Source organism: Coptis chinensis, chromosome 7 (assembly GCF_015680905.1).
Source record: "Coptis chinensis isolate HL-2020 chromosome 7, ASM1568090v1, whole genome shotgun sequence".
Classification (NCBI taxonomy): domain Eukaryota; kingdom Viridiplantae; phylum Streptophyta; class Magnoliopsida; order Ranunculales; family Ranunculaceae; genus Coptis; species Coptis chinensis.
This window is the reverse complement of record NC_141462.1, coordinates 70691899-70714140: the sequence shown is the minus strand read 5'-3', so window position 1 is coordinate 70714140 and position 22242 is coordinate 70691899. Positions and strand designations below refer to the sequence as shown.

Genomic DNA, 22242 nt, shown 5'->3' with positions numbered 1-22242 from the left:
TGTAGCCACTGTAAGACGGTGGGACACTTGGTAGCAGAGTGTAAGATGGTACGCAAGAACATCAGAATAGAAGAAGCAGCAAAGGAAGTGGCCCAGCCTGAGTCATACCAGGCAGTATCCAGAGGGCATAAGAGGAGAAACCGGCCACATAAAAAGAACAAGAAAGATGAGGGTACGAGCGGTACCAAGGACTCAAATGGAGAGATCATCCCGACACAGGAACTAAGAGAGCGAACCTCAAATCCAACTATTCTGGAAGTTGTTGATTTGGCGACATCCCTGGGGGAGACAACTGGAATGGCCAATGTGCCTCTTCAAGGTCCTGTTGTTCCAGTAGAGGATATTGAAGTGGCCCAAGCCGGGAAATCTAAGGAGTTGAGTCAGGATCCAGAAATGAATCAATTTCCGAATAGAGAGGAGGGCACCTTGCAAGGGGAGTTCTTTGATGCACAGGAAGCTATCGAGTCAACTTTGGCCTTGGCTGTCAGAAACTCGGACGAAAGCATTATAGAAGGGTGTGAGCCCACAAGTAGACGAGATGAAGCGAAAACAACGAATCGGTCTCGAGTATCACTCCTCCTCGAACCACTATCGGGTCCGTGATCTAAACCCGATAAGCTAATGAATGGGAGTCAATGAGAGGGAAGAGGAAGAATGGCAAGTTAAAACTAAGAAAGGCTATAAGCCTCTGTGGCAGGTTCAGGCATTGCCTACACCTAATACAAGGGCTAAGGCAAACTCTTCTCATCTTTAAATGAATACTCTATTTTGGAACGTGAGGGGAATGAAGAGACAGGGACCTTGGCACTTTGTTGAGGAACTGGTCTTAGAACATAATCCTTGTTTCCTATGTATTGCTGAACCACTTATTAAACCACCAACTGTTCTACCGCCATTGTTCAGTAGGCTTGGTTTCAGTGCTAGATTCCTACACAACGACACCCCTCCGAGAGTAGGAAACTTATGGCTTTTCTGGAAAGATGAATTAACAGTTGATCTTGTGGATGTATCTCACCAGCAAATTACAGTAAAGGTAGGGAATTTTCTGCTCTCTTTTGTTCATGCAAGTAGCTCATACGGCACCAAGAGGGCTTTTGGCAAGAGCTTCGGGAGTTTGGGAAATACAAATGGATGCTTGAGAGCTGGTAGGAGACTTCAACATAGTAAGCTCTGTAACAGAACGAAGAGGTGGTCGATCTCCATGTATCACTGCCATGAATGAATTTAACAGCTTTATCCACTCGAATGCTCTGATTGACTCTACTACTTGCGGATTCAATTACTCGTGGTGCAACAAGAGGTGGGGGAATAAAAGAATGCTACAGAAGATAGATAGAATGCTCGTAAATCAGAAATGGATTGAAGTAAGCACTGGATGGAGAAGTAAGATCCTTAAGCGCAAGTTGTCAGACCACAGTCCGATTGTGGGCTGGAACTCATGCATCCCCAAGCCGAAAAATATCCCTTTCCGGTTTCGGAAAGCTTGGATACTACATGAGAACCTCAAAGCAGTAGTTGAAGCAAGCTGGAATGAGCCACTCTATGATGTTCCGATCAGGAAAGTAGTGAAGAAATTAAAAAGATTAAAACTAAAACTGAAGCAATGGAGCTTTGAGGTTTTTGGAAGTCACAAGCAGCACATGAAGCAGCTAGAAGAGGATATGGAGCAGATCCTTAAGGATCAAGAAAAAAATCCTTTTGAGACTAACTTGCATCAAAGGGAAATTGACAAAGTCTTTGAGTTGGAGGAAGTCGAACGAATCAGATTTACTATGGTCAAAGAAAAGTCAAGAACCTCAGAAGCCTTGAATGGCGAGAGAAACTCGGCCTATTTCCATGCCACCATCAAAATGAGACTCGCAAAAGCACAGATAACTGAGATTAAGAACGAAGAAGGAGTCATGATCAAGCAACAAGAGAAAATAAAAGAATATATAGTCTCTGCCTACCAAGAGAAATACAAGTTTCAGAGTATCACAATGGACTCGACTCTCCTGGATTTGATTCCTAAGTTGATTACTGATGAAGAGAATGATTCCATAACAGCCACTCCAACAAGGGAAGAAATCAAGGAAGTTGTCTTCTCCATGGATGCCAACAGTTCCCCTGGCCCTGACGGTTTTCAAGGTATCTTTTACCATACCTTCTGGAGCACCATTGGCTGGGATGTAAGTAATGCAATTATTTCTTTCTTTAGAGATAATGTTCTCCCGAAAGGCATGAATTCCAGTTTTCTTGTCCTAGTACCTAAAGTTGTAAATGCTATCGAGGTGAACCAGTTTAGGCCTATTTGCTTAAGTAATTTTTTGTTCAAAATAATTACTAAGCTGCTATCATTGAGAATTAAGCAGATTGTCAGCAAAATCATTAGCGGAGAGCAGTTGGCTTTTATCCAAGGCAGAACAGGTACTGTGGGGATTGCTTTGGCTTCTGAAATGATAAATGAATTGGACAAGAAAACTCGAGGTGGGAATGTTGGCATCAAGTTGGATATTACCCAAGCTTTTGATACTCTAAGCTGGGAGTTTTTGATTGAGGTGCTTAGTAGGTTTGGATTCAGCAAGACCTTGTGTTCGTGGTCGACTACCATCTTGGCAGAGTGCAAATATCTCTATCATGATTAATGGAGGGCCTTGTGGCTTCTTTGAAGTAGGAAGGGGGCTCAGGCAAGGAGACCCCCTTTCTCCCATCCTTTTTGACATCGCTGAAGATGTTCTCAGCAGGGGAATAAACGGGTTATTCCTCCAAGGCAAGGTCAAACACATGACGGCAGTAGGAAAATGTCCTAGCCCCACCCACATCTTATTTGCTGATGATGTCTTTGTTTTTGCAAATGGAGAAATCCGAGGTCTCAAGTTGCTCAAGCAAGTTTTCAACTCCTATGAAAAATCAGCAGGCCAGTATTTCAACCCTGCTAAGAGTAAACTGTTTCTAGGGGCTATGAATGATGCAAAGAAAGAAAGAGTCTCCAATCTCTTTGAGTTTAGAGAAGGCAGCCTTCCAGAAAAGTACCTGGGTGCTCCCATATTCCAAGGCAGAGTCACAAGGGAAAAAATTCAGAGCATGGTCGACAAAGTGTGGAAAAGGGCTAGTGGATGGGCTGGAAGAATGTTATCTTTCCAAGGTCGGGTAGTCATTGCTCAATCTATTCTTAACAACCTTCCGGTGTATAACATGTCAGTGTACAGGTGGCCATCTAAATGTATCAAAGACTGTGAGGCAGCTATCAGAAATTTTATCTGGTCAGGGGATCCTACAGTAAGGAAAGGCATCACGCTCAAATGGGAGAAGGTCTGTAAGCCATATGAGGAAGGAGGCCTCGGGCTTCGAAAGTTCAGAGAGCTTAATCTAGCCCTCCTCATGAAGCTCACTTGGAGCTTTCTCACTGGAAATTCTGAATGGAGTAACTTTATGAAGGCAAAATTCTCTATGTTATCAGGACAATGGCTTACATACCTCAAAAAGTCATCAGTATGGCCAGGCATTCAATGGGCTCTAAAAGAGATGTCGCCTCACATGGGTTGGGAGGTGGGTCAAGGTAAGGACATCAGACTTTAGCAGGATAATTGGGCGAGTTGCAATAGCGCATGAGTACAAGGCGTCAACTGGAGAAACTTCAAGGCCACTGTTGCTGACATCATAACTGAAACTGATTGGAACATTCCAGATCGAGTGCACCAAGTTTTTGGAAAAGTGGGAATAGATCTAAATACAATCCAACCTCCAACTGGCGAAGCAACCGATATCAGGATTTGGAAACTAGCAAAGGATGGGAAGTTCTCAGTGAAGGAGGCTTTTGATGCTATTAGAAAAAAAGAACAAAAGGTACATTGGAACAAATGGGTATGGAACAAAACTCTTCACCCGAGAACAGCAGGGATTGTATGGAAACTCCTACAAAAGGCAGTGCCCACTGATGACAAGGTCAAGAAGAAGGGAATTCCCATGGCTTCTCGATGTCGGCTTTGTCAAAAAGAGGAAGAATGTGTTAACCACTTACTCTGGGAATGTGAGGCAGTAAAGGAATTATGGGGCTGGCTCGCGGATGTCTTCAAGGTAAGGATCTCATTGAACTTGCAAGAAGTGATATCGGCCACAAAGCTTCTTAGTCCAATCAGAAAAGAACTATGGAATGTAGGCGATGCGCACCTAATGGCACAGATTTGGAAAACTAGGAATCGCATCCTATTTGATGAGAAGAAGATAAATATTATTCTCATCAAGTATGAAGTGACCAAAGGAATTCAAGCTGCAGGGGTTGGTTGCATCGGGCACATACGCGTAATTCAAATGAAGAGTTGGAAGTTCTTCACTCTCTTCATATCGAGGCATCTCTAAGCCACCACGCGCCCAAAAGAAGTCTGGCTGAAGCTCCCCAACCAGCACTACCAAAGCCAATATCGATGGCTCATCCAGGGAAATCCAGAAATGGGGGTGGGGATTATATTTCGCGATCACCATGGTCAAGTTATGGGGGTCATGGTTTCTGGGCTAGGAGTTACCACCAGTTTCGATGCTGAATGTGAAGCTATTGTTATGGCGGTGGAGTCAGCAGTAGCAAAAGGTTGGAGAAGTTTATGGATTGAAGCAGATTCACAACCTGCCATCATAGCATTTAGCAAGGGGAACATTCCGTGGGCTGTTAAGGCAAGATGGCTACGAGCAACTCAGAAGATGGATTCTTGGAAACTCTCTCATATTTATCGTGAAGCTAACTTTGGAGCTGACGCGGCATCAAAGAAGGGCTCATCAATGCAAAGAGGCACATACTGTTGGAGCTGCACCAAGCCAGACTACATCAGATGCTTGGAAGATCCTCATAGAACCTACTACCGGTTTTAATTAGCTATGATCATGTAGCTCCCTAAGTTTTAAGACCTTTATCTCCTGTAACTAATTTATTATATCAATAAAATATCCTTACTTGTGTGCAAAAAAAAGAGTGGCCCAGATGCAATTCCTCACTCTCTCTCCTGATGCACACTAAATTTACTCTTTTTTTAATCACTCTCAAGCAATGCCTAAAATATCGCCGATATATCCGATATATATCATTTTTTTGGTACACCGACATCGATATGTCTGATATATATTCACCGAATATTAAACCCTTTTTTCCTGATATATATTGGAATTTTCGATATAACGATATATATCGACTGATATATACGATATATCTGATATAAATTGTTGATTTTGACCAAATATTGTTAACTTTGACCGATATATTGACGATATTTCCGATATAATCGACGATATTTCTGATATATCGACATACAAAACAAAATTTCAACTGGTCAACAAAAAAAGAGATATTTCCGATATATATCGGTTTTTGGGTACACCGAAATATTCACCGAATTCGATATTTTGGGCCTTGCTCTCAAGGACAATTTTTGAGTGAAAAATAACCCTGAAAACTAATTTCCCATATTGGAAATAAATATTTTTTGATTTTACCATTTTATGTCATTTTTCTACAAATAATGAATGTATATAAACAATGATCTAAATAGGTGAACATACCTCATACAATATATTAATGTATAAACAATGATTGTTCATAGCTAGGGGTGTCAAAATGGCTCTCAAACTCTCAGCTCGCCCGCCCCGACCCAGCCCATGGGCCGAAAAAGCCCTCAAAATAAGGCTCTCACACATTCATGGGCTGGGCCTACCCAGCCCTCAAACCTTTGAGGGGAGGGTAAGGGCCTAGACTTTGAAAATTAAGCCCTCTATTAAGCCCGACCCTCAACATTTATTACATACATTTAATAAATATTTTTACAATATATTTCATTTTAGCATTAATATGCTAAAAATCACTTAAAAGAACGTTTATCTATTAAGTTTGCCAATCTTATAATTTTATTATAATATTTTATGAAATAAATTTAGCTGATCTTAATTGACTAATACAACTTTAACAAGTTTTTTTAGTAATTTGAAGGTTTAATTGTGAAGTGCATTCGATTTTATTATTTTTAACTAATGTTTCTAAATTTATTTTGTAAATCAAATATATAACATAGTATTCGGCCCTCATGTTTGGCTCTCAAGCTCGGCCCTTCAAGCCCTTTCGAGAGGGTTGGGGGCGGGTAAAGGCTTCGAGATTTAAGCATTGGCCCGACCCGACCCTCAAAACATGAGGGCTTTATTGTTTGAGGGCTGGGCCAGTCCGGCCTAGCCCATTTGACACCACTATTCATAGCTCATATTAAGATATAAAAAATAATTGTTCATATTTTAATAGGTGTTTTTATTGATCATACATTATGTTGAGATATTAACAGTGATTGTATATTTGTTCATACTATAATACTAGCTTTCGAACCCGTCCTACGAACGGGTGTCATTATATTAAATTATTCTAAAAAATATTAGCAATTATTTATAGCTATGAGATATGGAAATTATATTAATCACTTATTTAAATTTCTTGCACCACTCTATATCAAAAGAAAGTACCAAATCTTGGTAAAACTCATCGATTTATTTTTGTTGTTATGTTTAATAATAGAAGTTTGATTGAAATTTTGTGAGAATGCTCAATGTGGTGAAGATGATATTGAAGTTACTTAAATAGCAAGACATTCTCAATCATAATAAAATAATTATAATAAACACTATTTAAAATGCAAAACTATATTTGTCGAGATATTATATTCTCCCTATATATAATACAACTATGTTTCGAGGTTAGTTCAATACATTTGTATAAAATTTCAAATTTTACGTTAATTATTCTTTGAGGCTAGTTCAATGTATGTAGTTGAATCTAGTTTTCGATTTCTCATTAATTGTTCTTTGAGGTTAATTCAATGTAGTTGTATCAAGTTTTTGATTTCCCGTTAATTATTATTTGAGGTTAGTTTAGTGCAGTTGCACCAAATTTACGATTTCCCGTTAGTTATTCATTAAAGTTAATTCAGTGCAGTTCCATTTTCAATATTTCGTTAATTACTCTTTGAGATTAGTTAATTGCATTTGCATCAAGGTTCCAATTTTCCGTTAATTACTCTTTGAGGTTAGTTTAATACATCTACATCCAGTTTCTGATTTCCCGTTAATTATTTTTCGAAGTTAGTTCGCATCTAGCTTCCAATCAATTTCCGGTTATTTATGCTTTGAGGGTAGTTCGATGTAGTTACATCCGGTTTCCGATTTCTAGTTAACTATTCTTTAAGGTTATTTCAATGCATTTGCATCCAGTTTCTAATTTTTCGTTAAATATTCATCAAGGATATTGCATCAAATTTCTGATTTCCCGGCGTGTTAGTTAATATATGATTTTAGTTTAATGCGGTTACATCTAGTTTTCGATTTTCCGTTAATTATTCTTTGAGGTTAGTTCAATGCAGTTGCATCCAATTTCTGATTTTTCATTAATTGTTTTTTTAGGTTAGTTTAATGCATTTGCAGCAAGTTTTTGATTTCCCGTTAATTATTTTTTGAGGTTTGTTCAATGCAGTTGCATCAAATTTATGATTTCCCGTTAATTATTCATTGAGGTTAGTTCAGTGCATTTGCATCCATTTTTTTATGTTTATATATTCGTTAATTAGTCTTTAGATTAGTTCATTACATTTGCATCCAGTTTTTAATTTTTCATTAATAACTCTTTAAGGTTAGTTCAATACATCTACATCTAGTTTATGATTTATGATTATTTATGCTTTGAGGTTTTAATTAGTTCGATGTAATTTCATCCGATTTTTTATTTCCCGTTAACTATTCTTTGAGGTTATTTTAATGCATTTGTATGTAGTTTATGATTTCCCGTCAATTATTCTATGAGGTTAGTTCAATGCAGTTGCATTTGGTTTTTGATTTCCTGTTAATTATATTTTGAGGTTAGGTCAATGTATTTGCATCCAGTTTCTGATTCATCGTTAATTATTATTTGAGGTTTGTTTGATGCATTTTTGCATATCGTTTCCGATTTACCGTTAAATATTTTTCAAGGATTTGCATCCAATCTCTGACGTTAGTTTAATACAGTTGCATCCAGTTTCCAATTTCTAGTTAATTACTTTTTGAGTTTAGTTTATTGCATTTGCATAAAATTTTTGATTTCCTGTTAATTACTCTTTGAGCTCAGTTCAATGTATTTGAATCCAGTTTTCGATTTCCTTTTAATTATCCAATGTGGTGTGTAATACCAACTTTCTACTTATCCATCTGTAGTGCCCTTGCAAACAAGACATAAAAATAAATTATGCTTGATTTACTATATTGGATCATCAAAGATTATCCAGTTTCCGATTTTCCGTTAATTATTCTTTAAATTATATACCTGACTCACTATGTGGGATCTTCAAAGATTATCTACGAACGGGTCCTGTCATATTAATTATTCTGAAAAATATATGCAACTATATATGCATAACTATTATATACAGATATTATATTGCTCACTCATCCAAATTTCTTATAACATGAAAACCTCACGTACTCTCTATTAAAAAAAAAAAACTCACTATTGATAAAACCCTTCAACTTCTTTTGTTGTTTAATAATAGAAGTTTGATTGAAGTTTTGTGAAATTGTCTAATAAGATGAAGTTCATATTGAAACTACTTGAATAGCAAGATGTTCCCAATTATACAAAAAAAGATAAGATAAACACCGTTTTAAATGCAAAACTATACTTATCGAGATATTCCCACAACATATAACACGACTATATTTTGAGATTAGTTCAATGCATTTGCATCCAGTTTCTGATTTTCTGTTATTTATTTTTTGAGGTTAGTTCAATGCAGTTGCATCTAGTTTCCGATTTCTTATTAATTCTTCTTTGCTGTAGTTTAATGCATTTACATCCAATTTCCAATTATGCTAATTATTCTTCGAGCTCAGTTCAATCCATTTGCATCCAGTTTCCGATTTCCCGTTAATCATTTTTTGAGATAAGTTTAATACATTTGCATCCGGCCAGTTTCCGATTTCTCGTTTATTATTCGATGAGGTTGTATTTGTATCTAGTTTCTGATTTCCCGTTAATTATTGTTTGAGGTTAGTTCAATGAATTTGCATCCAATTTCCTATTTTTCGTTAATTATTTCTTGAGGTTAGTTCAATGCATTTGTATCAAATTTATTTTTTGAAATTAGTTCAGTGTAGTTGCATCCGGTTTTCGATTTCCCGTTAATTATTTATAAAGATTAGTTTTACGCATTTGCATCATGTTTCCAATTTATAGTTATTTTTTTTAAGTTAGTTCAATACAGTTGCATCCAGTTTCATATTTTCCGGTAATTTAATCTCTGAGAGTTAGTTCAATGCATTTGCATCCATTTTCCGATTTCCCGACAATTATTTGTTGGTGTTAGTTTGATGTATTTGCATTCAAGTTTTGATTTCCCATTAATTATTCTTTGAAGTTAGTTTAATGCAGTTGTATCAATATTATGATTGTCCATTAACTAATTTTTAAGATTAGTTTAATGTTTGCATGTGCATCCAATTTCCGATTTTCCTTTAAATATTATTTGAGGTTAGTTCGATGTATTTGCATCTAGTTTTCTGTTTCTCGTTAATTGTTCTTTGACGTTAGTTTCATGCAGTATTATATATATTTGAAAATATTTGTTATTATTGGGGGTTTTTTTTTCAATTGCTATTATATATTTTGTGATGTTATTTTTTGTATAATTTAATTTTCCACATGTAATTTGTTTTGGTTTGATATATAATTTATTTAATCCCAACGTCTATTTTAACTAAATCAATAGTTATATAATTTATTTAAGCCAACGTCAGTTTTAACTGAATCTCGTTATTCCGCTAAAATTGGAAATTATAAAATTCATAAATTTAATTAGAATATGTCGTAATTATTGTGGCCTGTGGTTTTTGAAATCCTTAACTATGACTAATTTTTACATCTCAAATTGATTCAACTTTATTTGTTATGCCCATATATATAGTGCATACAATACAATTTTATTTGTTTTTGGTGTACACTATTACTTATTTTATGATTAGTTTACTCTTTTTTTTTTCCCTTTTCCAAGTCACATGTGTGGTTAATAAATGCATAAAGTAAATGTTCAAGCAACTGAATTCATTTTTTCCTTTGTTCTTTCATAGTTTTATTATCATTTTATAGAAAGAAACTTTGTTATGTTAAACTTCGTCTGAGATTAGTGTGGAAACTATTCTTTGTGGCGTAAGGGTTTTAGGAAAATCGTTTTTGGTTGAAAATATTGTTTTTTACAATTTAGTTTTTTTTCCCCTGTAATTAGCTATATTGTTTAGGAAAAGTTGGACACTCTGTGAAACTCTAGATGAGATTGTTTATTTATTTATATCTTACTTTTTCATAATTAGTAATAGAGTTTAGAAAAAATTGGAGTCTCTGGAGTGCTCCAAAAAATAGATTGGTGAGAGTATAACTATAATCAAAGACCATGAATACTGAGTAGTTGAGAATGCTCCCAGTGAAACACGTCAGCCCCCTTTCTTTCTCTGAGGTGAACACGTCAGCTTCGGCAGAAAAAAAGGCAAATCTACGCCCTTTTCAAATTGTTCGGACGTCTGCGATGGAAAAATAAACCAAAAAATAGAAAGTCCAAAAATAAAAACCTCTGTGCGCCCTCCTAACATCTCTATTCCTCTTATCTCCATGTCAACAGAAACCCATTCTCTTCCAACTTCAATTTGATGAAAAAAGAAAACAAATCCCTTCTCTAACAAAACAAGAGAAACCCAGTACTGAAAAAAAATTTGGAACAATTCCATCGAGATTTAAGGTATGTCCATCTTCTTCTTCTTAATCCTTAACAATATCTCTCTTTGTGATTTTATCAAAATACTCATATGGAAAAAAAAACCCTGCATCAGTTCAATCTTCTTCTACTGCCCGTGTGCCAATAATTCGAAATGTTCATGGTAAAAGGCAAATGTATCGTGTGGGACTTTCGTATCTATGTTCCTATTCTTGATTTCAGTTCTGATTGGGATCACATGATGTTAGTATACTCAAGGGTGGCGATGAAGAAAATATATAATCACCATCGGATTCACTGTACACGAAAATTATGAAAGATCATGTTCTACCATCAGAACTGGTAGTCTTTATGGAGTTCAAGGTACTATTTATGATTATCTTGCTACTCATGTTGAAGATTTTAAGTTGCGACATGAATACCACGACAAAGCTGTTGATTCAGCAAGAATGGCAGTTTCTTTGTTGCCAAATTCCATCCATTTTTTCTCGCACTTGGGATCCTACCGGTTTTGTTGAGAATAAGAGGATCAATGATGAATGATGAATGTAAGCGAGGACTCGCAATTGAACAACACACACTTGATTCAGTTGACAATGTTTTCCACAACAGTAGTGTAAAGCATATTTTGTCCTATGTAGATGAGAGTGGAAAAATAATTTCTTCTCCTACAAAAATAATTGCTTATGCCAGAAAAAAAAACTTATTTCATTGAAAGGAATTATTAGTTCCATTGTTGGGGAAGGGGTGATAACGAAGAGGGGGAGAAGTTGCAGAAGATTTCAGATGAGCCATCAGAGGGTAATATCAATAAAGCAACTAAGGCGGAAACAGAAATGCCGAAGAAGAATACTGGAGAAGCTTCTTTTTGCTTGCAGCAAAAGGAGGAAAGGTTAACAGATTACTGGAACTCAAATATGAGTGAAGATAAAAAGCAAAATTTCCTTACTTTGAATGTTAAGGAGCTTTTGGCTTATTTCAATACACTAAAGGAAAAGTTGGCACACCAGGTTCTTTCACAAGCTATCTCTTTTGCTGAGGATCATCATAACTGGATATTTTGGATATGCTGCGAATGTGACGAGGCATTTTCTGATTCTGGATTGCATTTTCAACATGTTGTGGAAAATCATGTGCAAGGACTATCGTTGCAACAGAGTTCAGTGTTACCTTACGAAAATGACCAAGATTGGATTTCAATGATTAAGAGTGGAACGTGGAAACCGATAAATATGTCTAAAGCTGAGATTATACTTCAAAATCGCTGGGAAGAAGTCTCTAACTTGAAATTAAGCAAAAATGAGTCCAGGCATTGGGCACGTTCACCGATTTGGCCACTATCAGATGATTCTGACCGAGTAGAGTCCCTGGAACACATTCAAGTGCTTCTAAAAAAATATACATTTTGCCAAAGAACATTTGAGCTTGGTGATAAAATTCACGATGAAACAGTTACAAGATAATCATCCTGGTTTGAGGCTTTATGAAGTTGGCTTGAATGAAACACATTTTTGCATCTGCATGTTGGGGCATCTGAACTTGAGAGAATATGTACATTTTTTGGGGAGCTACATGAATTGTCCAAGACACATAATAGTGGCATTCTTGAAATAGTCACACCTAGACCTATTAAATAAATCAAAGAGAGGATGATCCTTGATGGTGACTCACTATGTCTCCTTCTGGATGAACAGTCACTTCAAGGCGAAAGGAGTTCTGTAACATATTTTCTTGATAGTGATTGGAGAGATAGGGGACGACCTAGTAGCGATGCTTTGTTATCATGGATTTTTTCAGGTCCATCCGTTGAGGAAGAACTGGAATCATGGGTTCAGATCGAAGAAGATAACAGATGTTGTGGAAAGAAACTTCTTCAGACGCTTCTTCAAACATATCAAAGTTTAGAAAAAATATGTGCAGCAAAACATGAGAAGTTGAGCTACAGGCCGGGAAGCTTTGAAGGCTATTGGGAGGTGTTAATTTCTTTTATTGTTGCTATATAGTTGTTGTTCTCTCTTCTTTGATATACCGGATTGTAATCCCAATGCCAAGAAAAGCCCTCTTTATCTAAGCCCTTAACCAAACATGATGCCGTCCTTATATATTTCAGTGTATAGCTAATAGTTAACACTTTGGCTGTTTGAACTTATTGTGGGGTTTATCTTAACGTTAATGAATACACTAATATATTTTGCTTCCTCCTTCTGTAGACCAATGAGGACTCCAATTGATCAGAAACATATATGTCCCAGAAAATCAAAGGGTCAGAGGGCATATATGACTACAAATGACCCATCTCTTTTGGGCCCTGGACAAAATCACTATGCCAAGTCAAACAACACTTCCAGGAGAGGAGTATGAGAAGAAAGCCGAGCTAAAGTCCTAAATTCAACCTCTCATTTGCAGGGACCAAAGCCACAGAGTTCTCAACCATCTGCTACATACATTGGCATTAAACAATTTTGTAGTTGGGCTGTATTCGTCATCTTCTGATCATGTTCATGTGCGATCTAATTCCAGGTGATCAGGTATTGTTGGTGCTATTGGTATACAACTCATTGAAATATGTTTAGAATTGACAATCTCATAATTTAAGCACTAATTCATCGTTAAGTGCACTATTTAGCACGAGGTTCAAGTTTGGTTGGTAAATAGAGACAATAGTCTTTCTACCATACGCCAATATTTATATTTTTTTTCATGACCACAGTGCAATCCAATTTTAGGTTGTCATTAAACGATCAATTGGGGGTTATCTTCATACTAAAGTCTTTATAATATAGAAAAGGGATGCTAAATGACATATTGAATAGTGCCATTCAGACATTTTTTGTAATTTCCTAATATTCTTTTCTCCATGTTTTTTCCCCAATTTTGACACGATAAGCAAAAGGCTGGCAATCTACATACTGGTGGCGGAATCTGGAGTCTTGCAGAAAGAAGAATAACGACTGCATAAAATATTGAATTTGCTTTCCCTGTTTTGTTTATTTTGGAGAACATGAGAAAATTCTTAGTGGAATGAGTAAAACAACCCACTATCGAGTTTCAACCTGTAAGAGTCCCTCAAACAATACACCATTCGATGAACCTGCTATGGTTTTCAAACATGAAAGAGAAAACACAAGTGATTAATTTCCAGGTATGAACAGTTAATGTCTCACTAAGTTTTCAATTGAAATTAGTCCTTTTGCTTTTCATCTTCATAGGAGAGGTCTGTGCTTACAAATAAGGATAACCAAGTTGAGAATATTGATTGTGTGTAGAGAACTGAAAATCAGGAGATGCACCTAAAAGTTTGAGAGCTTGAAGGACATTACACTTCTAAGGATCAGAATTAAGGATCATATTGCAGTTTATATTGTGATGGAATCGTGCAAAGGAGGGGAGTTGTTTGATCAGGTATGGTTATGTTCATGTATGTGTTTATACTTTACCTGAAATTATGAAATTATTAGGTTATATTTTATCATATCTTGGATAATTTAGTATGTTTTTATTTTTTTGATTGCTATTATCATTTCATTATTTCAGTGAGTGTGTGTCACACTTAATTTGACCGTTTTTGCACTATTAAAATATTAGCAACTAGAGACTCTATAGTAATAAATTCGGAGCAAGCTGTGTTAGGATTTTCCCATTGATAATTATAAGTTTTGCTTACGACTACTTAACTGAGGTTGGGTTTTGTTTTCTTTAAGTGGAAGTAGCCTTTTGTAGTTTTTATATTAAAGAATGCTCGCCTCACTGGGCAGCAAAGTAGGGGATTACTTTCAGACTAATAAGCTAGGATAGCCACTTGGCTTTCTTCTGCTCCCAAGATCGCGAGTATTGATAGATATTGGGTCTATCAAATGGCATTTTCTAATAGAACACTCAATCAATCCACTTTCATATTGATTTTCATTAACGAGCTGGGAAGAAAGCTACAAGAGAATCTTACTTACTTATATTGTACACTTGAAGGAGAACCTTATTAAAGAAAACTCACCTCACTCGGTAGCAAAGTAGGGGCTTACTTTTAGACTAATAAGCTAGGATAGCCACTTGGTTCTCTTCTGCTGGATTGAAACCTATTTTTAAAGGTGGACCGAGCTGCACTACCCTTACTCAACTACCAGTAGTTACATTAGATTGACAAGAAGGAAGAAGAGCTACCATCTAGCTGCTAGGATAGGGAAGGGTAACTACTCAGACTAGAAAACACTAAAGAAGCAATCAACTGAGTTCTGAACCAGCTCCCTAATTTGCACACCAACTTCTAAAAGAAGAGCTAATACCATTTAGCTACTAGGATAAGGAAGGGAAACTACTCAGACTAGAAAACACTAGGGAAAGCAATCAACTGAGTTCTGAACCAGCTCCCTAATTTGCACACCAACTTCTAAAAGTATCATTCATTTTGATCTTAGCTTGAGTTACGTTAGACTGACAAGAAAGAAGAAGAGTTACCATCTAGCTGCTAGGATAGGGAAGGGTAATTACTCAAAATAGTGAATAAGTTGTAGCTTTGAGGGCATGCTATCGATTCATTAATTAAACTATGATGGCTAATTATCAGTCATTAATTTAATTTGATTATGGCTATTAGATGGTTCAAAACAGTTTGAATTTTTTTCCCAAGTAAAAGATCATACTCGCTAGCATGGTGTTGGATGAGCTTTTCTTTGACTTATTTTTATTACATTACATGATTAACCGATACATTTTCCTTTGACTTTACTATGATAATATTTTAATTTAATAGATAATATTTTCTTTGGCTTTTCTTTGTTGAGGGTTTATTTATGTATCCCGAGGGGTTGATAGATAATAAAAGATGTGAGTTCTTCCACCTCAGCCCCCTTTTTTCTCTGAGGTGGACACCTCATCTTTTACAATGATTCGGCAGGAAAAAAAAAAAAAACAAACAAACAAACAAACTCACACCCAGTTTTGGGAACTGTTCGCGTAACAACCTTAATAACCAATGAAAGAAAAGAAAAAGATAAATAAACCTTTCGTCAAAACTGAAAACCCCACCCCAACCTATACCAAAAAAAAAAGAAAAACCTAGAATGAAGCTCTAACTTTTGCCTCAACCAAAAAAAAAATGGCTTCGTTGATATTTCGAGCAGCTTTTATAACCAAAACAAACAAAACTCAACAAGCCCAAAGTTGTTTTGCCCATTCTTCAAATGTCATCTCTTTCAGTTTCTCTTCTCATTCGATATCCAAGCTTTGTTTCTCACCAAAGGTAACTTCATCACATCGCCCTACACAAAATTCAATCCAGATTATCCTTTTTCTCATTTTCTCTTTATTTTTTTTGTTCCAATTGTTCACAAAGAATATTGATATGAAGCTTTCATTAATTATCTGAAAAAATCCAAATAATATATAAGGGTTTTTAATGGAAGATCCATTTTATCGTCAGTCAGATTATTAGTAAAAACTTCAACCAAGGGTTGGTTCAAATCTCAAAATTTCATCGAATTGAAGGTTCGTCGTGTTTAATCTGTTACCATTGTCATCACAAAACAACAACAACACAATCATGAAAAGGGCAGGAGAACGGAAATCTAGGAAAAAGAAGATGCCCAGAGGTTTAATCAAACTTCTTGAAAAGTACAACTTTGATCTTTTTGTTGTTTCTTTTTATGATTTAGTTAGAATTACTATTTGGGTATTTATTTTAGTTATGTATTTGATCTGGGATTTGTTTTATTTCCTTTACATGTTTGAGTTACTAGCTAAATTCTTTGATGATATGCAATCGTGTATCGGTTGTTAAAGCTCAAGGGCACGTTACAGAACTTCACTAACACTTGCCCTGGTGTTGAATCCACTTTAACATGTTAATCCACATCTTCCCCTCCTCTCAAATCCAAGTATTCGATCCCACAATATTGTTGAATCATTTGCACTCCCTGTTTAATTATACATCTCAAAAGGAAGAAGATTTTATCCCCAGAGGATCACCGTCAACCTCCTGAAGGACAAAAGCCACAACATAATAGGTATTTGAGTCTGAGACTTGCTATTATCTGAAGCATTGATATTTTCAGGATATACCTAGAACACAAAGTGATCCAAGGTTTCGCCTCCTTAGAAAACTTTGTCTCTCATTATATTCAATGATGAGATTTACACCTTAGTTATAATACATGGTTTTATTGCATTTTTGATAATTGTTTCTCCTTCAATTTAGTGAGATTTGAATGCATGTGCTCGACTTAAATAAAATACTTCGTTCTTTCATTTATTATGGATTTATTAATGCTATCATTATATAGATATTTCTACTGAAGCTGGTGAAGCTTCATAACAATATTGGCTTCATCCTTGGAAAGATGAAAAGAGAAATTATAGTCGGCAACAATAATAAGAGAAAAGATCTATCACAAGAGTTGCACCAGAAAGGCTTCACACCATTCCCTATAAATATTAAGAATGTTAAAGTGGTACTTACCAGGGTAACTGAAGATGGAAAGGAAATTGAAGACAACTTAGGGGTAGGCTGGACGCTAGGAACAGATGAGGTTATTAAAGTGATCATGAATATCTATTGTGATTGGCACTTGGCACATTGACAGTGGAGAAGGTTCAAGAGCTAATTGTCAGTAAGGATAGACTGGGTAAATATTTTGAGCAATTGAAAAGAAGGATCTCCAAAGTACCTGTGGTTGAAATTTCTAGATTCACTTGAGACAGACTTGATGTATGAACAGTTCAAATTCCATTTTTTTTTCTCCCCCCCCCCACCCCCCAAAAAAAACACCCAAGCTTAAAGTTTATTGTCTGATTGTTTTGTAATTCTCCAGATCAAGCTAAGGCCAATGCAGAAGGAGAGTTGTAAGTGAGTAGTTGAAAGGCGAGGTGAAAAACGAAGGTGGCATGAAGGGCTTCAAAACTACCAACGCGGAATCCAATAAAGTACATTTCAATGAAGACCAACCATTTCTGTTACTGAAAATGGAGCAAATTATGTTAATTAGCTCTACAACTGAAACAGGTTTAATACTCAGCCAAGTAACAACTTATTCTATGATGGTTATAAATATTAACGTGTTTAACATTGGACTTGGTGTGTTGTTAACCTAGGGAATGTTGTCGTCTTGATACTTTTCCGGATTAGTCGACAGGTATTGTCATCTTAACATTGTCAGCTTTCTCAATGTTCTACTGCTAATTGTGAGCTATGTATTAAACTTATATCTAGCTTTGTGTTATTCTTTCCACGGCCATGGAAACCAAGAGACCATCCCAAAAGAGACAATGGTAGAAAAGCGGATGAAGACAAAGAATTTGTAGCCGCCCCAAAAGGAGAATAGGAGGTAAGAAACCTGCTACAACTGCTAAAACAGCTAAGCCTGCAACAACTAGAAGGAATAGAGGTCAAACCCGTTTAAAGCCAAAGTTAATACCTGATGTACTGAAACCACAAAGGGCCAGCTGTCGAGAGGGAAAGTATGTATTGAGTGAAAGTGAATCTGAGGACACTACGGATGATTCTTAGTATGATGTCATAGAGGTAGATTGTCACAGCCCGAATTTCTAAATAATACAAAGTGAATATTTGAAATATAAATATCTCAAACATCACTATGTTCAATTGTTTAAAAACCCAGACTATGACGAGGGATATTACACATACAAAACCTTAACAGCCATATCATAAAAGAAACAACTTAAACTGCACAATCCCCATAATTATCCGCCATTACTTTATTAAGATATCATCCCGTCCAAACAAACATCACACAGACTCTCTGAATAAAAGTCCTTACTACCATGTTCTCATGTCATGCTGAAAGTAAACTACATTATTACATCATTTCAGTAAGAATCAGACCTAATAAAAGAACTAACTGACCGCTCCAGGCAAGAATTCAAATCACATGCCGTGGTTCCACTGCCTTCCACCTATGTTCCCAAGAACATACCCACGTTGCCAAAACAAAGCAAACATGGGTCAGCAAAATGGAATTTGCTCGTATAAGTAGACTAACCACATATAAACATTTCCAAACTTTACTTATCCAACTAACACTTTAACTCTATCATAACCTAATTATTCTCAGCTTGGAAGACAGGTAGTTCCGTCATCTCAACCGGCATAGTTTCTTCCCAAGCAAAACTTCCATTATATTAACTCATTCTAATAACTCGTTTTAATATCTAAATAATTGAATTACAACTTACCGATATCCATCTTTGTATAAGGGGTAGGACCGGCGTCCCCTGACAAAATATTATTAAGTCCTACCCTCCTGCAAAAGAAAGTTAGAACTTGTATATAACATATGTAGATATCCTATATGTATTCAAAAGTAAGCCCAAACACACTCGCATAATCAAATCAATTTCTCTTATCAATTACTCAATTACTTTTCTTATACACCCACCCTTTAGTACCTACTCCACAATTTGCACTCCACACATTTGCCAAATCACAAATTCCTGTGTGCCTCTCTCCCACCGAATACCACCATATCATAGCCACCTCTGGGCTTTCATACACATATTTCACAGCCTTTTTGGCATAAAACTCAGGTCATTCATGACACATTCAATGAATACCTTAGGTCATTCCCGTCACATTCAAGGAATACCCATCATATTACTAACGGGCCATTCATGGCACATTCAATGAATGCCCTGGGTCATTCCCGCCACATTCAAGGAATACCCAACCCTACATTCCCGTACACTCAAGGAATACAAATAACCCGCAAAGCGAATACCTTAGTTCCTTTTTAGGGCAGTCTAAACAATCTGGTCATTCATGGCACATTCAATGAATACCCGGGTCATTCACGGCACATTCAATGAATACCCCTATATAACGCTAACGGGCCATTTATGGCACATTCAATAAATGCACACCTAATATATGACATCAGCAGTCATAAAACTCAATTCCAAAACTTGAGGCGTGGAGAGTTCTAAAAGGGTGCGGTAAATTTGTTTACACATTATTGAACTTTATTGCATATATTATTTTAGAGAACGAAGGAGTATCTTGATTCATGTATTTTTTGTTTACACGTTATTAATTTCATGGATGTATAAGTGTCATAACGTTGTGTATCATAAAAGACTGAACTATCACATAGTAGTAAATACATGTGCACAAGTATATTTAGAAAGGTCTTAGCCTAAAGTCAAGTATACTAATAGTCCTAGACCTATCCTAATAGACCGAATCATAATCCGAGGTAAAAGTCAAATTTGGGTCAACTTGTCAAAGTCAACCCTGGTCAACAGTCAAAGTCAACTCGCTAATGGTCCACATGATCAACCAGCCAGTCAACAATGATCAACTAGACCTAAACTCCTCTAACCCCAAAAGCCCAAAGCCTAAGGCCCATAGTCTAAACTTAAGTCTAAAAATAAAAATCTAAAATTTAAAATCCATAAGCCCACCCACGATTTGGCCCAAGCCCAAATCGAACTTTACTGTTCATCTCCTTCCTCACAACACCTTCACCAGCGCCTCCACCTCCAGCCACCACCAATCAGCCACTCGCCACCACTAGTTAACCCAGCAGTTTGGCTCCTTTTGCAAACCCTTACCTATCTATACTAACAAATCGCGATTCCCTTATACAGGGTAAATCGAGATCATCGATGCCATTAATGGCTCCTCTGGAGCTTCAACAGCCCCAACCACAACAAAATCAACTCTCCAACTAACCAAAATTAACCTACAACAAAACCCCTACTACTTTAATTCATACCATAAACCCAATTTATTGATTCCCCAACTTCCTCCCTCAAACTGGATCTATATTTTTTACCACCATTAACGCCCTATTCCCAAGCTTCCACTTCACTCTCCAGCGCACAATCAAACACCAACAATCAAATACTAACTAACAGTATAACATCACAACCAAAATTTCTAACAAAACTATCAGTCAAACACCACAAAGAATAAGACGTCTTGGGTTCTGAGGTTGACGCTAGTAACAACCAGCGTCAAGGCTTCGACAGTTTAAATTCTCCAATTCATCAGAGTTTTACATACTGTAGTAATGCTAAATTTTGTATATAATAGCCGGCACCATTTCAGAGTTTACAAAATCTCAAATATGTAAAACAGTATTACTGGTATGTTTAGCAAAAACAATAATTAAACAAAATAAACATCGTCAGACTACTCACAGTTTATAAACCGAACAGCGAGAAAAATCCTGAAAGACCGAAGTCGACTTTTGCGCGAAAGGACGATCTTCCTCGTTCAAAACTTTTTCTTCTTTCAGTAAAACTCCATTTTTTTTTCTAAAACTCTCGCTGTCTTTCCCTCAAAAACTCTACGTGAGAATACTCTTTTTTTTTCAAGTTTTTTTAAAACCTCTCCGAAAAACAAGGGTTGAAACTTATCTACTTACTTACGGGACTTTTATCCCTAAGCTGATAGTTATCATCTATCCATTTTATCTATTTCATTATTATTATTATTATTATTAATACTACTATTATTATAGGAAAAGCAATTAAAATACGGGGTGTTATATAGATGCTAATGAAGATTAAAGATGACACATTTTATTGTCACACTATGGAAAGGGTTGTTCTCTTCTGATTGTTAGATGGGTTTGTTCTCATTAGTGTCATTGTACTGCTAAAATCATTATTTTCTGTTTAGTTAATCAAATTGTATAACAAATCGCTTTTTCCCTAAATCTTCAACCCTGGGCTTTTATTTTTTCAGATTCTTATTCTTTGTGGTTTTTGTTTTTTCTAAGAATGGATCTTAAAGGTTTCTGAAAGATTGAACCTATGCGATTCTGAACTTGCTACATGTTTCAATTTCTTAAATGCAGCATGGGTTTAACTACAATGGGTCCTTAACTCCTTATCATTACAAGGCATTCATCATGAGTTTGAACACAGAATTTTAGTCTCTATAGGACCACTATCTCCCTTTATTTTTGTTACTGATTGCGTCTATTCATGTTAAGGTTTTGTTATTAGTGAATCGACAAAGCTTCAGCAGTTACTGATTTCTCGATTGGTAGGAGTAACCTTAGTAAATGTAGTTATGAAGGAAGCGTGTAATTTATTATGTAAACTAACCGTGTATTTATTTCTATTAAATCGTGTATTTATTTCATGTGAACTGTGTACACAATTGATATTTGGCTATCATACTCTAATCTTGGTCTAGAAGGAAACTCTAGCTTAATCTTATGATTAAGGGTGCCCAGGAAAATATTTCACCTTAGTTTATTTGTTTATGTCAAGATATTGTAATTTGTGTTGTCTGCAAGATTCTCTCATATTACCATGAATGTGTATAAGTAGATGTGGCTGTACATCCAATTGTAATTCTTCATTAGACATGGTAGTGGATCGGAGTGGGTTCTACGTTGATTAGGAGTTATAACTATAGATTATTTAGGGTCTGTTTAATTGTACAAAGGTACCCGGCCTGCTTGGTCTACTAAATGAATGTTTTAGTATAAAATCTTCGAGAATTAGAAATGTTCACCAACGTCAAGAATTTTTGAGGATCCCAATA

At 36.1% G+C, this 22242-nt stretch overlaps 1 protein-coding gene across 1 annotated transcript; it reads left to right on the top strand.

Moving 5' to 3' along the window:
• Positions 1 to 4428: 4428 nt before the first annotated feature.
• On the top strand, positions 4429 to 4842 carry LOC147488656 (uncharacterized). Its single transcript, XM_086574448.1, has one exon. It carries the CDS (start codon positions 4429 to 4431, stop codon positions 4840 to 4842), a length of 414 nt encoding a protein of 137 aa, XP_086430574.1.
• Positions 4843 to 22242: the final 17400 nt, after the last annotated feature.